Source organism: Chelmon rostratus, chromosome 7 (assembly GCF_017976325.1).
Source record: "Chelmon rostratus isolate fCheRos1 chromosome 7, fCheRos1.pri, whole genome shotgun sequence".
Lineage (NCBI taxonomy): Eukaryota > Metazoa > Chordata > Actinopteri > Chaetodontiformes > Chaetodontidae > Chelmon > Chelmon rostratus.
The window spans coordinates 22620910-22640106 of record NC_055664.1 but is presented as its reverse complement, the minus strand read 5'-3'; the positions used below and the strand labels follow the sequence as shown (position 1 = coordinate 22640106).

The window sequence follows — 19197 nt, the reverse complement described above, 5'->3', positions numbered from 1 at the left end:
ATTGCATAAAGCAGGACAGCAGGATGCGCACTGCACCCTGGCCTTAGTTATCTAATGGCAAAACACTGCAGGCTACAGCGCTGCAGCACTTCAAGACCAAAGGGAATGAAGTGTAAATGAAAACATAACATATTTGAAACAGAACCATCCCATCAACAACACCAGCCCTGTCAGGCATAATGTTGAAATCTGTATTCACAGCACACATCATTAACTGCCTAGTGGCTCATGTGCAACAGAGAATTATAAATCTGTCACTTCCTGTAATACGGACCTCAGACGCCTAATGCTACACCAATAAACTGGGTTAGTCTCTGCTGTCTGTGCTTTGTCACTAGCAGAGATGGAAAGAGAAATTGCTTACACAAAGACTAACTTTCCATCGGGAAGCTACTGTTGTATGACGTGAACATGTAAATGCACATGAGGAAGATGTTTTAAGTAAAGGGAGGGGAGGGCTGCCAACTAAATATTTAACTGTAAAGTCAGAAGTGCAGAATAGGGGCTCTGAGTCAATGACACTCAAAAGTAGCTATGACAACAACACACACAGCCCCTAGCTAGGCTAGCAGCCATGCAACACACACACACACACACACACACACACACACACACACTGTTCGGAGGAAAAAATTTAGCGTTGCTTATTCTTCTTAAATGTATTGACACAATTATGCTTATACTCATATCATACATAGGCTAGTTAGAAAGCTAAGACCGATGCAAGCGATTTCAAAATATAATCAATCATCAATCAATCATCATAACAGGACTTGCAATAAACGCCAACAACCATTTTTAAAAATTGACAACATTGAGGTAACTCACCTATTACCTCTCTCAGTGATCAACAGATCAAAACACTCCTCAAAAACGGTCTGGCTACATCAACAAAGGTCCAGTGCAGTCAAAATATTTAGTCCAAAACATGATAATAATCCACGGAAAGATGTTTGTTTTGTCCTTTCAAATTTACCGGCCAAGTGTTTGTCTTCTCTGTTTCCCTTTACAACTTCCGGAAACTGACGATCTTGTCTCCAATTACGTACGGAGTCTCACCTTTCCAATAAGAACTCATTTGACCAATCACGATCTGCCATATGATGACTAGAAACCAGAGAGGCCAATAACAGTCTGAGCTGAACATAAGGGCCTCCTTCTTTTTTGTGTGAAGCTCAACTCAATGACAAACGATGACTGACGCTTCAAATAGCCAATGAAATTTTGAATATGCCAACAGGCCACTGCAGTGCAGTATTTACAGATCTTGCACCTCAAATCAAGAAACTCAGTGCTAAAAGGGATGTTGCACACAATTTAAATCATGCATGTACTGGTTCAAGAACAGCTCTCAATTTATTATGGGTATGCCTTGCGTAGGCGTTTCAGTCTTATTTTTACGGGACAGGTATGGGGTTGTCTCACTCTTGCATGTAAGATTCTAAGCATCCGCCACTAGGGGCTCCCGTTCCCGTGCCGATGAACATGTTTTCAAGTACCTGTATCTGTTGATGCAGTTAAGGATGGAGTTAAGTACATGGATCCATCCATGACTTCAGTGACTGAGAAGCCATGCTAACATACTCAAAGAGAGACACAACTGCATCACTGGGTCAAATGTCAGATATATCACAACATATGTGCACATTTTTGGTTTGTTTACTTTTTTGCCCACACCCTCTTTAATCACAATCTTGTTACAAAACAATAGCAGGCTAGAAAGCATCTTGATTTACCTTTAATGTTAAAATAAAAAAGAGGCACAGAAAATACGGCTGCACAGACAATAACCCTTTGTGCAAGGGTGAGATAGCTGCTGCTATCAAAAGCAAACACTGTAGGTCTATACATTTAAATCCATTTGTTAAGTTTCATGACCTAAGGATGTGCTTATAATTTCTCAACACAGAGACAATTCAAAAATCAAATCACCCACATCCTCACATCCAATTACACTGGTGACTGCCTTCAGATTCATTTGCTTTTGTCAAACGCAAGTTCTAATATTTGCCAACTTATTTTATAACATTACAGCACATGAATGAGTTTCTTGGCTTCCATTCATATATTCTGGTTAGATATATATTAGACAAAGATTTCCATTTCCCAGCACAACCGTATTGTGAGGACCGTGAGGAGCAGGCCCATAGATTTTATTTGCACCTTCACTATCTAGTTATCAAGCAGTGTTTGATCTTGCTGCATTGGCACTGTGATGTGAACACTTTGCTATAGTAACTGGCTGTCACCCTGCTGCAGCAGGCAATATGACTTTGCATGTTTGCCTGATCAGAGATGCAGCTCATCTCCATAGAAATGAGCATGTGTGCGCAGGGCCTCGTCCCTATGGGGGGACACAACGCATTAACATCCAGGCTGGGATTTGGTTGACTGCCAAAACCAGCTCCACCGCCGGGAGTAAGCACATGGCTGTTGCAGATGATCCAACACACTTGTCCCATGCTGTAAACAGGTCTGGTTAACAATGGTTCAGTAGCTGACCACTGCTGAATATGTTAACAATGTGTTGTGTGTAGGCTGCTACTCAAAGGGGGTTAAGATCCTGTTGTTTTGTCTGCAGTTGTAGTGTTAACCAATGCAAAAAAAATTCAATGAGTTTAAGAATATGGAATTCATTATACACATACTGTATGTAACAAAATGCTAGCCCAAAGTCCATCATGTACATTGGTCTGACTTGATCACAGACTAATCTGAATGTATGTTGGTTTGAACAGTTTCTTGTAAAATGGCCCTCAGGGGTTGGTTGAGGAAGAGTGACGGCACATTGGATCAAGCATCAATGGAATGTCCTGTCAATGAGAGATTAAGAAACATCATCACAGCCAAACCACATTCAGACATCCTTTGATAAAAAAAAAGGACAATACTCTTTTGAGAACTGAGGATTTTGCACATTTGTCCACATCATACAGCAGCAAAGAAACACATTTGTATCAAAAAGTTCTGAAAGAAAGGGCCAGCCAGTGCTACAGAGTCCCTGCAACCAGGAGTCAGTTGTGCACCTGGTAGACCAGCCTCGACTGAGTTGGAGGATGCATCACAGAATGAGCCCTGACACAAATGTAAGCAGCAGCCAAATAATATACGATCAGCATCTCTCTGGGGGAGCACTGCATGGGCAAGTAAGAGGGATGAGCATAGCAAGAAAGAGTAAGGCCAGGGGGAGAACAGAGAGAGAAAATAGATCCATGGCCTTTGCACAGTCATTTGACCTCTCTCTTTAACATTCCCTTAAGGCACTAGCTGTTGGTTATCATTGAAGCCACAAAGGGTCTATACCAAGTACATTTTGCCAATGTTATCTAGAGAAAGCTGACTTACAGAACAAGCCTAAATTCCTATTTTGGCAGCATTACAAACAGTGGATAAAAAACACAATAGATAAAACTGAAAGTAGAATTGTTTTAATTTGCCAGGTAGGAGGACGGTAGTAGCAGGAGTAGTGAGCAAACTCCTCCACAACAAAACAAACAAATACAACTCTCTAAACACTGGTTATGATTTAAAAAATGATTAAAAAAAAGACAGATTATAAACATGAGATGATTCACGGGCATCAAGAACGCTTTAAATAGAGACCTCATGAAAATTAGAAACATAAGAAGAGGCTGAAAAAGCTGCTGAAAACATTTGACAGGACTCAGACAATGTTAAAAATGCAGTCCTTCACTTTGCCCTTGGCTGAGAAAATGCATGTCAGCATGCTCCGTGAATCAATCATCAGTTCAGGTAAATCACTTTTAAACAAACAAATTCGCACAGAATCAGAATTTCAATTTTCTCTCAAATCCTAAGAAGATTATCATGAAGTAGATCAGAGGAAACTCCTCTTGGCAGAAATTGGATGGCTTAGTAGAGAATAAACTTCACTGAGGAAGCACAATTTTAGCATACAGTACCCTCCTACAATGCATTTGGTTCAAACTGGAAAATATGAAGGGCTCAGTATAGACTTCATGAAGGTGAACACTACTCCGGATGAATGAGTTAATTATCTTACCATGGAGAGAATGTAGTATACTGAGCACTAGGTACATTAGCAGCATTAATGTGATACTTAATTGGTCCATGTAGGTAAAATATCTTTCAGTGACCCACTCCACACAGACGTCTACGTGCACACAGCTACACAGAACCTAAAGCAGAGATTCACGCTCAGGAACATTTCAGCAGGACATCAGAAGAGCTAGGATGGAATAAAAAATACACAAGTTTAAGATCATTCACTGAGACATTTCTTTCAGAATTGCTTGAAATGATGTCTAACACATTCAGGACAGGCTAAAAATGTCAGCAGAATTCTTCATCTCACTTTAAACCTGTGAAGTTTAAAGTCAGCAAAATCTTTGCAGCATGCCCTAAAGGAAATTAACACATCAATCAAAGAATGTCGAATGGTATGCGATACAATCCAGATACGAAAAAGCTGGGATGCTAAAAATATAAATAAAACACAACAATTTGCTAATCCTTTCTGACATATATTTAACTCAAAACTGTACAAAGACAATATATTTAACGTTTTACCTCCTAAACATAGATTTTTGTAAATATATGCTTATTCTGAATGAACCTTTTTCAGCTAGGTTGGGACAGGAGTAACAAAAGACTGGGAAAGTTGTGGAATGTTCCAAAAACACATGCTTGGAACATTCCACAGGTAAACAGGTTCATTGGCAACAGGTGCAAAGCTAAATCGTTCACAAGCAAGGACGGAGCGAGGTTCACTACTTTGTGAACACATGATTGTATAAAGGATATTATTACATGGGCTCAGGAACATTTGGTAAACTGTTGTTGGTAAAGACAGCTTATCTGCAAATAGTTGCATTCTGTTTTATTTACGTTTTATACAGCATCCCAACTTTTGCCAAGGACTCATTCGGTCGTGTTTTAAGAGTGACACGGAAAACAATTGTGGGCGACATTTGCAAAATTGTACCAGTGCCCAGAGGTGATATCGATCCAAGATCGATCAAAGTGTGCAATTGACTCAACAGCAGCAGAGGGATGCTTACAGTGAAGGCCAACCATGACTGAAAACAGAGTATTCCACACTCAAGTCTCAGTCCTTGTCTTTCATCGGTTATGCATTTCCAGATATACTGACTGGCAAAGCTGCAGACTAAAGGAGTTTAATTTTTGTAGGAAAGGCAGTTGGTGAGCATAAAAGTTTAGCTCTGATATCATTCAATTGATTTTCATCCAACTCTACGAAACAAAGGTTAATTGATTTAGGGCAGCTTTGATTCCATTTTCAATTAATTCCCTACACAATATGATGCTTTGCAATCCCAAGTGAACACTGTTTTCTGACGCTACGATGACAAAACATCTCATCACCACCAGCGTGGGGCAACAGGAATCTTAGATGGCTTCAGAGGAAGGAAAGACAACCTTCACAGAGCTGGCGATGGAAAGTCTTCCCTCAGTCATCATCTACATGAAAGTATTTATTTTTGACAGATACAAATAGACTCTTCCACTTCTGCCAGATTTAAGTTTACACTGTATAAACAGAGGGAATGTCAAAGATGCTTCCTGGTTTTTGACTGTTGAAATCTGTGGATAAAAAGAACACAGATGAAGAAAACATCAAACTCAGAGATCAGCGTTTTGCCACAGAACTAAGTACCAGGGTCTGACTAGAAGGGGGAGGTACAATGGAGCAAACTTTATCTAAATGTAGCATAAGAAAACATCATAGACTAAAATATATTTCAACATATAATTTATAATAATATCAATAAAGAAGGACAGGTCAGATTTTCTCCTGGCAGCCGTTCCACAAAATGAGGACGTTGACAGAAACAACGCGCCACCTTTTTTTTTTTAACATAAACCTTGGGATGACAAACTGTGTCAGGCAGGATGATCTAACAGGCCGCACCTGATGGGCTTTAAAACTAATAAAACTATTAATAAAACACTAATAAAACACGTTTTTTATTAGTTCTCTAGACAATCTTGAACGGGTAGTTTGATTTCTGGAGAAAAGTGCTGTTTTTACTCCTGACCAAGAATGACATCAAATGCCAAATCTTTGTAATTCTTTTAATTCATATCGACATACATCTGGAAAAGGGTTGTTTTCCAAATGCATAATTTTGCATAATGTAAGAGAGCTTTATAAAGGCTCAAAAGCTGACACATTTTTAAGCAATGGATTGTACCACAAATATGATGGTGTTAAGGTCTGAGTCCAGAAAGGTGATTTACTACTATTCTGTGCATGCACAAGCATCCTGTACTTTACTTTTGAGACTTTTAACCACCAAAGAGAACTGCAGATATCATTTCTTTAAAAAATATTAAAAAAAAAACTGAACTCAAATTTAGTTGACCAAGAGGAACCATGTTAATAAAGTAAAGTAAAGTATGTTGAAGCACGATGCCTTATTCATTTGTTTTTCCATTAGGTTTCCGCTTTCGGTGGGTGTCATCATAGCTCTATTCTTTCAATCAAGAAAATTGTAATCACAAGATAGAGTGAATTAAATGCCTCAGAGAACACTGCTGTGAATTACCTTCAAAATGTTTTTTAAGCAGCTGTTAGCGACTTTATTTGGAGGGAAGTAAGCAATATGACATGTAGTGCATAATGTGTAGGCAGAGAACAAAAGTTATAGCTGTACCAATAACAACATGAAGAGAGCAGAGCAAAATCCCCTTAGTCTCAACACGCCTTGTGCCTGCATTGTATTCTGCTCTACTGACGCAACTGTCAGTGGAGGAAGAAATATCTATTCCTCTGCAAAAACAAACTCTTCTCACATATATTTTTCAGATGCATGCAATAATCCAAGCAGAAAATGCCCGTTATTGTTTATCCTGATCATATTTGCCCAAATGCAGCTCTCAACCTGGGTAGTAGTATTAGAATTCCATATTCAATGGTTAAAAATCTGAGAGTCACCTTTGACTCATATTTTAAGAAGCAAATATAACACCAACATCACTAAAGAGCTTTCTTTCACCTTTCCTATAACTGAATTGTATAAATGTCACCTTTTTCTGAGTTTTATTTCTGATTTAAAAACTTTCTGTGAATAAGCAACTAAAACTTGGTTTAAACATGTATATTTTCTATTGTTATTATTTATCTTTCTGTTATTGTCGTCTTCTTTGTAAAATGTACTGAGACACTTTTGGAGTTTACACTCGAAATAAATGATCTTACAGTAAGCAGGCAGAAAAAGGTAAAATAAACAAAGTTATTGCTAATATGGAACCCATTTAGCATAATAAGCCATAAAGTCACAAATGTGTTCAGGCTCCAGGCTGTAAAATCTGGGATGCTACAGTCTTTATTGCCTCCTAAAAACTCAAATAAATAGATAACAGGTGCATCTGGGTGTTCGGACATTCAGTTACTCTGTTGCACCAACAAATATTATAGGAGTCATGATGGGCAAAAAATGGGCAATTCAAAAAACGCTGCCTCTGGACAAAGTCCAGGCAGTGATTACATTTTACTCCACAACATGATTAGGAAAATAAATGAGCAATGTATAAGTAGTTTCTAAGAGTGCGGGTTGATTCCTAGGTACTTCAGTCACATGGTTCAGGCATGACAACTCTCCGGTCACATCGTCAAGGTGAACATCCTGACTAATTTGGCTTTCAAGAAAAAACATTAAGTCTCATTAAATAATGAGTTTCAACTTCGAGCTTTTCTTCTCTGCATTTGGTTCTGATTCAAGAAAATTGCTCTCAAAAGGATCTTGTAATAAGAAACAGCAAGGATGAGTGATTACTAATCATAGTTCAATGTGTGTCATTGCGCCTGTCATAAGGATAATTGCGGTAGTGTGTGTAATTCCATTAAGCTAATGAAAATAATTGATTTGGCAACTATTGGTGATCATATATTTAACGAAGCAATAAAGGCATATGAAATACTGAGAATCTGCCAATTTCTCATTCAAAGTGTCTCAGCATGCTGGTGTGCTTTCTATCTAAGCTGATATGTCACTGATATAGATGGGGAGGGAATACTGTAGTAGCAAGAGTAATGTAACTCTGTCAGTATTTTTTGGAAATGTTTTAGTAAAACCCTACGTTTGGCCAGTGGTACAGGATTCCATTCCCCTTTTCAAGATATTTGGCCTGCAAGGGGAAGCATGCCAAGTGATGATGCACCAAAAATTTTGACTCCACCACTGTAGGCTGAAAAACAATGCTGGCAGTTCTTTTGGGCATGAAAAATACTCTGTGGTCAGCTTGACTTCATATATACATATGTCTGTACATGAATTCCAACATCCATAATGCAGAAGTGTATCAATCCACTCCTTCAGCATAAGTATCTTCCCTGTTTTTTTCACACTCAGTCGTATCCAAGCTCATATTTCCATCAAAATCTGGCAAATGTAGATGCAAGCTACAAACACAAACAGATAACTGCAGGAGCCAACAGAAACTGTATTTTACCATATTGAGTGAAATATGAACATGTGGATCATGAGTGTAGAAATGGACAGTAGATGACTGGATTAGGTTGCAGGAGTGTTTTGATAAATTTCTACAGGTGTTGTGATGGTTTCCATTTTTTCTACAAAAATGGAACAACTGAAATCCATGTAACTGGCAAGTCTACAGCAGATGAGTGTTTGATACGAAAAGAATAGAATCTGGTGGAGTATCACTTTAACAGAGGCGAAATAAGCCTGGCGATAACTCTGACCTGACATGTCAGTCAAGGGTATCTATAGTGTGTGTCACAGCACACTATCTCCCTGTTGGCTGTCCTGCATGGCGGTCAGGCGAGGTGGATGGGCTTAACTTGTCATCAAGCAGGTGTTAGTTGGAAAAGGGGCCCCAAGTGATCACGAGAGACCATTCAGAGCAGGTGCAGGACTGGAGTTTTGAGATATGTTTGAGTGCCGCAACAGAGATAAGGACTGTGGAGTTAAACCCCTTTTCCCCACAAGGTCTTGTTTCAAGTTACTGTCCTTGAGTTTAATGTCTACAAATGAACTGTCACAGGAGCACCGACACTGAAGAATGTTGGACCACGTAGAGTGAGCGCCACTCTGTCACATGGTTGTACGGTTGCACTTGAATTATCCGCTCGTTTCAGCTTGACCTACATTTTATTTTATTATTTTATTTATCAATGAAAGTGACATTGTGTTTCTGTTTGTGTTCCAGAGTGTCCTGGAAGATTTCAATGTCCCAGATAAGGGGGCAAAATTCCAGACAAAAATTATCTGTGTTTATGGACCCTATTTTTTCATGTTTTTTTTGTCTAAAGGGGACAACAATTTTTGAAATTGGTCCAGTATTGAGCGAGAGCACTGCAGCCAGCAGCCGTGAAATGGGATGCAATGTAGTCCCTGCGGCCGTTTGCACACCGTCAATCTATGTCCATTAAAAGTGTTTGTTTTTGCCACTGACACGCTCAGTTTTTTATTTTAAGTGTCTGACAGTATTATGAAAAGGATTCCTACAGAGACAGACTGTTTTGTTGAAGTGTAAGACCCTTTTTGTTTAACCAGAAACAGCCAGTATATTGCTCTCACCAAAGCCATCAGACTCCATTTACAGAAACAGCAATGTTATCATCTTAAAACAAACTTCATTCAAACTCAGCAGAAACAAAATCAACTAACCTAAACCTTCTTGATTCGTCTTTCACTGCCCCAACAATCACCACCAACCTTGGCTTGGTTGAAATAAACTTTTAATTCATCAAGTTAAATGTGAGAATATCAGGAGAGGCAGGAGAGGGAGGGAGGACATCAGAGAAGCAGTGGGGCTCTCTAGAATCAGCAACTCTTGAATTATTTTCACATTATGACAAGAGAGATTTAAACGTCTGACTTCAACAGATTTTCCAGATAAAGAAAAAAAAAAGTAATTACAATGCTCTGAGAAAAGCTGCATTAGAAGCCTACAGCAGTGCACCAGAAGCCTTCAGGCGACAATTCTGTGATTAAGACAAAAGCAAGATGAATCACACTTGGATCTGTGGCGAAGGCAAGAAGTTTGATTGTTGGATTCCTTCTTGTAATACCTGTGATTACCACAAACTGAAAGATCGACTGCCACTTAAAGAGTTAAAAGACAGTGTCCGTTGGGAGACGGAGGTCCATCTCAACGAACATGATATGACCAGCCCACAGCATGCAGCGGAGTTGGATGACAGCTACGAGGTGGCCCAAGTCGCTGTCCGAATTTTAACAGAAGAAGTTCAACTAGGCCAGCTGGGTTAGTGCGGTGTGGTTGTACGTGATCTTCATGGCTATGAGGCCTTCATCTTCCAAGCGGCAGTTTCTGAGTCACCACAGTTGGAGACACTGGGGCCAAATACACCCTACTCTGAAAAGGTCAGTATGGTCAGTATACTGTAGTGTGAGGGGTAGGTGGCGGACATGAGACTGTGTTGTTTAATTGTTTCTACTTAAAATTGGTTGTCTGGTTATGTAAATGTGTGCAGACCCTTACCTTTAATGTGATTGACCCTGTTATGAGCAATGATGTGGCTGGAAAGAAGTTAATTCCAAACAAATCTGAGCAGCAGGTGGACTCACCTGAGCTCAGACAACTGGAAGACTATCCGTGCCATGGATAAAAGGGAAGCACAAAGGCATGGTGAGGTCCATGAGCCTGCAGAGCAAAGCCAAGAAGACTCCTAGTGGAAGAGCAGCAGAAGGAGCCATCAGTGGGCTATGTTCTGAATCTTCTGGGTTAGGGATGCCAGGGATGGAAGTGAAGGCCTGCTGCGTGTCCTATCGATGAGGAGTGGGTCATGTACAAGCTGGTAAGCCGCTAAGTTACAGTCAGGAGGTGATGCAACTGGCCCACGATTCATCTCTTCATGGGGATATGGGCACAAGAAAGACAATGAAGGAAAGAAATAAGTTGACACTTTAATTGGCCCAGCATCAGGACAAGTATGCAGCGGTTTTGTTGTTCATGCCATGCATGTCAGGTGGTTGCAAAACCTGGAAGGGCTCCCCTTGTTGCACCATTGCAACCTTTGCCTATTGAACAGGAGCCTTTTACTCAAATCTTGATTGACCATCTTTGATGTACTTATAAGGTTTTTCCAAAGGGCAACTGGAAATCATGACCTGGATGAATGAGAATCTCGGATGTAGCATCAGGCCAATAGTGGACAGCATAGTTGTAGTTCCTCTCCTGGGCAGGCCTGCCTCTTACCATTAAGTGATAGAGAGGTTCTAATTTCACAGATTGGCATCAGTGAGCCAGCTGACCAGTTGTGCTGGCAGACCAGGAAGGAAAGGTAGACATGTTTTGCATGTTTTACAGAAAGGCCAACAATGCGACCAAAGATCATGCTTTCCATATTCCTCGTCTTGAAGACTGTATCGATCAGATTGGTCAGGCCAAGTATGTACCTAAGGTGGATCTCTTGAAGAGTTATTTTCAAGTGCCACTGACGGAACGTGCAAGTGAGATTTCAGGTTTGGTACTCACAATGGTACAGCTTTAAAGTGAAGATGAAAAATGCACCAGCCAAATTTCAGTGTTTAATGAATTCTGTCAGCCAGAGGATAAGGAACACAGTCACTCACATTGATGATGTGGTAACCTTTAGTGAAGTCTGGGAAGAACACATCAGACAGATAATCTCTCAAGTTGGCTGGTCTGGTACTTAACTTGGCCAAGTGTGATCTCGGCAAGGGTTGAGTGACTTGTCTTGGACATCAGATAGATGGAGCTGTGCTTTCAAGGGCGGCGAGAAGTTCAAGCCATTATAGGTTTCCCGGTCCCATGCACCCACACACACCTGATGTGACTCTTGGATGTGTGGATTCCGTCGCTGCTTTGTGCGCAATTCTGCAACCATTACGGCCCCTTTGATGAATATCTTGAGGAAAAGTGTGAAATGGGTTTGGTCAGACAGATGTCAGGAGGTGCTCGCTCAAATCCAACAGCTCCAGATTTCTGTCTGCCGTTTCTGCTTGCAGTTGATGCTTGTGAGGTGGGAGCAGGAGCTGTTCCAAGCAGGGGAGGATGGTTGTGAGAAACCAGTGTTATACCTCTCAAAGAAGATTAACAAACATAAGCAAGCATAGTCAACTATCCAGAAGGAGGCCATAGCTTTGGTTCTAGCAGTGAAGCATGTTGTCAATCGTGATATGGTTGTGGTGCACTCCAACCACATGTGTTTCATGCTTTCGCCAAAGCAGCATATGCAAACTCTGTTACTCCGAAATGCTGGGGTCAAGATGAAGATGTGCTGTGATGACTTTTTCCCTGATTTCATAGGTCAAGCCATTTTCTTTTCACATCTCTCTTCATTATCCATCCCATCCTACTTAACTTGGTGTTGAGCAATGCGACTTTCTGTTTTGCCAGAGAACTGTTCATTCAGTGATTCATACCAAATGACAATTAGCAGAGAGAAGAAATACCCACTCGTACTTTCACATCTTGGAGAAAGCAGTGAGTCAGCTGATGGGTCACGCAGGATGAGCGTACTGTAAATTGCACATCTGAGTATGAGACAAATCCACTTTGTTTCCAAATTAATGGTGAGAAGACAACAAGCAATGTGGTCTTGCTTATTCCAAATTTGATTGGGTGTATGACTTATATTAGTGATCAGAGCTTGAGTGCAACCTTATATGCAGCTGAAAAGAGCTGCTGACGATTCTTACTAAAAAGACTAACAAGTTGTTTACCAAAGTTTTTCACACCTTAGGGACAGTAATTTGATCCAATAAACTAATAAGGAAAGTAGTGTAATTAGGTTGTGATGCACACTTTTTTAAAATCATTACACAAGGGGTACGTGCACATACATACACACTCCTAAAGGCACAGAATAGCAAAACCACTGGCTGAAAACAACAGCAGATTATAAGAGAAAAAGAAGAAAAGTAAGAAAAGATGAGGTCAAACATCTTATTTCTATGCAAGTCTATTTTTCATGACTATTTTATGGGCCATTTCAAGCTGATAGTTCTGGGCCACTATAACCGAATGCTTTACCTTCTGAAGGTGTTTTGTGCCTAAGTCGGCTAAGATTTACCTTTCTGATGGGCGGTGCCCATTTCATAAATCTCTAACATCTGAGGTAGGTTTCTATGAAGGCTCTAACTCTGGTAAAGGAGCAGTAACATCAGATTCATTTTATCATCAAATTTCCATCTTGGCAGTTCAACAGATCTGCAGCTAAATAACAAAATAAAAATAACAGAATAAGACACTTTCTCACGATAGATGTTCAGATCATCTCCCCTGCCTGCGCACATTTTTTTCCAAGATACTCCTTAGAGATCGAGAAAACATTATTATTTCATTACTCCACAAATTGGCCCCAAAGAGATACAGTTTCAGGCTCTCTCTACACTTAATACGCTTAAAATAAAAATAATCTGAGTTTATAAGCATAAAAAATCCTGTAGTCATGGCATTTTACAGGCAGGAGGCTTGTTTGCATGACAGGTTCTCCACCCTCTGCCCTGGCTGGTGTTATTCATGCACATTTTGTGATGTAATTTAGATGAAGAGGCAGATATAATAACAATTACTATGTCATCTCGGCTCAAGATTGCCGCATTATATGTGGTTTATTTGTATGCACATAATTTGGATAGAGGTTGTATTTCTGTTTGCAAACAAGTCAAGTAGAATCCAAATGGCCTGACATCCCAAAACGCTAACCACAGCAAAGCAGTAATACCTTCTGTTGATTAAATCTGTCAATCAAAAGTTTGGGACCTGGATGTGACTGAGAGAATGGATAAAGTGCATGTTACTGTACATATGTACATATACTGTACATATGGGCATGCACAAAATACTTTAACATCTAAACAATCAATCAATGAGTCAACAGAAGAAAGCAAAATGGAGAAATTACTAAAACAAGATCAGTGTCTGGTGCAAAGAAATGTGTCGTCTGTTGTCAAGACCCTCTGTGTTCAAATTAAATCAAATCAGCATAGACCACAGCCTGTTAGTCTTTGAATCGAATGCTATTCTTTCTTGTGAAAATAGCACTGCAAAGAGTGAGAGGGCAAGGTGTCAGAGACTCCACTGCTCTCATGTCTGAACACGCCAGGGGCTACAATTTGTCCTGCTCCACAAAGTGGATTTCTGTTGTGCCAGAACAGGTTGTAATTAATCTCTAGTGTGCTAACAAGGAAGAAGCGAGAGCACTGCAAATAAGCTTTGCTGTCGTACTCCTGCAGATGGGCAAAGCAAAGGTATTAGCAGTCTTTACGGTCTCTTCATATCATGTTACTCTGTGCCAATGGAGCCAACTGGCTTCATTTGCTGACCCCGGTCTTAGGATGAGTTCAAATCCCCGTCCACCTTGTGCTGAGCATAATTCGAATGAAAAAGTGGAGGAGGAAAAAAAGGCTATACGTGCAATACTCAGAACGAATCTGGGGATGATGACCATCATACTCCCACAAGTTTTTGCACTTTATTAAGAGCAAGTCCAGGATACACCAAGAATATTCATCCTCATACACACACACAGCAGAAGATGCCCCTTGCCTCTGCTCACCTACAAAATTGTGTGCCAGCAAGCTATGTAGTACTCACAGTACACTTAAATCCCCACAGGTATGCACTTTATCTTCACTGACATCATCCACATCAGTCTGCTTGATTTACAAGCAAACACAGTGAAGTTGGGACTTTGTTGAACTTAAAAACTTGAGAACTGGCTTAGGATCACCGTCCCCTCATCCCTCAGCACACCTTGACTGTGTGCATGTGTGACTTTTGAATCTTGCTGTTCAATCACTCATATCGGCGCTGCAAATAATTCAAGATTTATTTGCACCGTCTTGGTGTTAAAAGACCATTGCTTTGTTGCATGTCAACACTGTATTCAGTCATTGTTGTCACTGAATTGCCGGATTTGGGATTAGGCAGTAACGTCCAGTCATTGAGTGAAAGGAGAGGGGGGGAAAGCGTTTACTTACCAAATTCAGCACCGTTTCAACAATATCCCGGTTGCTAACCTCTCCAACCTGTATCAGTCCGATGAGAACAGCAAATTTCATTTTGATATTCCGGATTGGAACCGATGGATTGATAATCCCAGCCGGGAGGACCACTGAACCTGAGCCGGACATCATCATTGTCTCCCGGGTGGCAGCGGAGACGGCAGCCGCGTGTTGCCTGTGACCTGGAGGAGGCTGTCGGTCCGAGAGCGACACCGAGCTCGGCATTGTCACCGGTCTCTCGCTTGTCATTTCCACCCAACACCGGGCGGCTTCAGAGGCTAGTTACACGCTTCCCCCCCTCTCCTGTAATAAACTGAATCACTGCTCTGAAGCATTAAAAAAGAAATGAAAGAGAAGAAGACTCGCGAAGCACCGAAAAACAAAAACAAAACACACACACAGGAAATCACTCTGTCAGTAAAATCCTCTGTGGAGAGTTCCGGTGAGAGAGTCCGGTGTGTTGTCGGTGCCAGCCGGTTAACTGAGCGGACTGACCTGCGCTGTGTACACAAAGATGTATGTGTGTTTGTGTGTGCGTGCGTGCGTGCGTGCGTGTGCGTGTGCATGTTCCGCTCTCTTGCATGCGCGTCTCCGCGTCTGTCACCGCCATGTTGCCGCCCCCTGCCTGCGGCTCCGCTCACCACGCCTGCGCTGGCTGCGACGCGCCGGAGCCGCAGATCGACCGCTAGCTGGTTGCTTATAAAAAACGAAAAGATGAGCAGTGGCTTCACAACCGCACACATCCATTCAATAAAGTTCGTCTGGTTAGTTCAACCAATTTAGCTAGATTTCACCAGCGAAAGTTGACCCGCTGCTGCATAACATCGGCCAAGTGCTGGAGCGAATTATTTTGTTTTCCATGTTATACAATTCTTTTCATTCATTTCAGTTTTTTCTTAACATACATATTAATTTTATTTTTGCATAAAAAAATGATATCGCCAAAAAATACACACAAACCCCATATAAAGGGAAGATGATGTTGCGGCACCAGAAATCTTTAAAAAGGATGTTGAAGAAGCAGGAGTAAATGCAAAAAAGTGACATTAATTACAAAAATAATAGAGGCAAACATTACCGAGAATTCAACAAAACTAACCCTCCTCCCCTCCTCTCAAGTGAATGGCATTTTTCCACCTCAGCCTCACCTGACCACCAGGTCTACCACCAGGCTGCGTCCTATGCTCCCTCAAAGCAATGTTTTCACTTGGAAAAGGCCCAATCTTCTCTCAACATAAAAAAAAAAAAATCCACAATTTACTGTATTTATCTGATCCTGATATACATGGTTATATTGAGATTAAACAATACTGACTGAAAATATGCCAAGTACCCTTACACCGATGAACCTGTGCTGTGCTTTTTGAATGAGTCAGGGTTAGGGGTTTAGGGTTCCCTAACCCTCAGGGAACATAGCCTGTCATAGGGCTGAAGGAACATGGACATGCTCATCTACCACCTACCCAGGTGGGATGAGGCAACAAAGCACAATCCTATGAAAAAACTGTTAAAGAAGCAACTCAAACCAGTGTGTGTTCGTGTTAATGGAGCAGCAGCCTTTTCACAGCCTCATCACAACTCTTGTGACACCTGTAAGGGTGATTGTACTTTTCACCCTATGATTATATTTACTCTCTTAAACAAACATATAAGCAATAGTTTATAAATCTAAAATAAAAAAATGAAATGAAAAACATTCATAATTAACTATAATTAGCAATGGCAGGAAAAGTGATGCCTGTTAGTGTATTTAGTTTAAAAAAAAAACTCTACACAAAGCAGTGTCAAACATTTTGCAGTCCTGTGTTTATACTCCTCTATCTCTCTGCCCTTTGGGTCTAACAGATTCAATTCTCCAAAAAAGCTGATGCATGAACAGTGAAAAGATCTAATTTCATTTTGGTCGATTTGTACCAGCAGCCTAGCCAAAGACTAACAAGAGATCTTAGTTTTATGGCCATGTAAAATGTTATTGCAGTGGCTGTTAGGTTAATTAAAGCTATAAGGTTTGATGGTCTGCTTTTTTAAATTGGCTACCTTTAAGGTTGTTATTCAATTAAGCGAGTGCAGACCGTGACAGATCTTTTTGCTCAAGACCATGCATAAACAAAAACCTGGACATAGTGCACATCTGACTTGTCTCATCACACCTGTGCTATAGTCTTACAATTTCCTCCTCTCTTCTCTCTTCATTGATCAGTCTGTGAGGCACAAAGGTGACCATGGATAGTCGTGCATGCAAAGCAATACAACAAATCCTGTTACAGTATACACTGAAATGAATTCCCTTGGTCAGCTGGTGAAGCTTCCTCCTGATGCTCCTTGTGCGTTAGTAGTGTCTGCTTGTTGACACATTGAACTGGAAATGCAGGCAGAATTTTAAGCATCTACCAGCATTTGTGCAAATTCATGAATTGTCTGGTTTATTACTCGTGGTTTGCTTCCATTATGGTTAACCATGCATGATACATATTTGCATATTTATGTTATATTAATCTCCAGGCCAGAAAAATATTTTCAATTATTCCTTTGAACGATGCATTGCCTCCACACATTGTGTTGGAGAAATTATGCACTTTATTGCCTTTTTAAATGTTTTATGAGAAGAGTATCAGGAAGAATGATTTCTTCAGTATCTCATGTTTGGCCTATTTTACTTTGCCCGCAGTCATATGGAAAGAGATATACAGTATGTAATAGCAAATAACATTTTTTTTTTAAAAAAGCCACCAGGTTCCAGTGGTTATATAAAAGAGACTGACACTGACAGCTTGGCAACAATCTTGTCCATCATCCTGACTGACAGCCAGAAGCTGAGCTTGCATTTCATGACCCCGTTAAGCTGATCTGTGTCAGCGTGGCTTCAAAAGAGGTAGAAATAATGTCAGGCTTTATATAGCTACCTATCATGAATATTACTGTACATTTTACAAGCTTGATTTAATTTGCAGTAATGCAATGCAGAACAAGTAGCAATCTGATTATTTAGCCAATTCACCTATGAGTAAATGAAATATGATTCCGTCCTGTGACATGGGCTGTTCTTATCTCTCTGCAGTCTTATGTGCTATCATAAATGTATTTACAGAACAATATAGCCTTGAACTAGCAAATAGCAACATGATTTACTGAGTTGAATTAGGTGTAATTTCTTTTTAGCCATTGTGTCCTTAAGGTATGAGTTCTTTGCATTTTTTAAATTCTGGTGTTCCAACATAACACTTTATCTAACAAAGTCTTTTTAATGTCAGTGGCAAGTCACTACCAAGAACTCAATCCCTCCTACCCTCCCATCTCCTCTGTTAAGCTCGCTGGTACCCATTCTAATGAGAACCATAAAACCTGTCAATATTGAATAGAGGTCAATGGAGGGAGTTAGACTTTGCCATTCACACTGTAAGAGAATCAAGTGTATTGTGAACTAGATCTGAAGAGCAGATTCAGAGTCAATGACCTGCAGCATTGTTCATGTAATGATCTTTTCTGTAAGGTCTGCCACTGCAGCAGCTCACTGTACTCTGTAATGGTTTTGGTGAATGATGGTGTTAGATACATTCATCACGTCTGAGCTGCCACAGCCTCTAATGTTATGTCGGGAAGGTTTTGAATAGATACCAGATGGTGATCATTTTTCAAGGCATCAACCAAAATTTATTCTAATACTTAACAAAATGACCATATTGTGGCATTATTGTAGCTGTTGCTCCATTGCCACTGGCATGAACACCTCCCTGTTAGATATTGTAGCAGTGGATATCTGTCTTCTCACCCTTAGTACCTTAAAAAAAACAACTGAAAATGAAAAACATCTTGTGTCATGGGAAAATAAAATGTTGCCAAGATGAATTTTCTGCTGATCAGAAAGGCCATCTAGTGGACAGAAATGACATTCAACCAGCTGGTTAATGTGTCAGCCAGACAGAGGCCAGACAAAATGCATTATTTTCATCATTTGCTTTTAATTTCAAATCACTGTTTTTGCATCAAAATAAGTTAAGGTGTTCATTTAAGTCCATACTGACCTCAATCATGTGTTTCCTTTGAATGGCCAGTAGATGTCCCTCTCACCCCAAACCAGGGAGACTTGACTTGCATGATTGTGGAACGCAAACATCTTCACAGAAGGCATTGATGACAGATGTCCAATGCTGAATAATCTCTTAAAGATGTCTTGTTTCATTATTTTGATGTGGCAGCAAGATAAAGAATCAGTGCATACAAAAGTTTTATG

General features: G+C 40.3%; 1 protein-coding gene across 4 annotated transcripts in view; it reads right to left on the bottom strand.

Annotated features, from left to right (window-relative positions):
- The window catches only part of nbeab (neurobeachin b), a 183761-nt gene extending 168546 nt beyond the window's left edge, over positions 1 to 15215 (bottom strand). For all 4 annotated transcript variants that reach the window (XM_041941458.1, XM_041941455.1, XM_041941459.1 and 1 more), the window contains exon 1: positions 14943 to 15215. In XM_041941458.1, coding sequence (XP_041797392.1) covers positions 14943 to 15215 — 273 coding nt within the window. The remainder of the gene's footprint in view (positions 1 to 14942) is intronic.
- Between the last annotated feature and the right edge of the window lie 3982 nt (positions 15216 to 19197).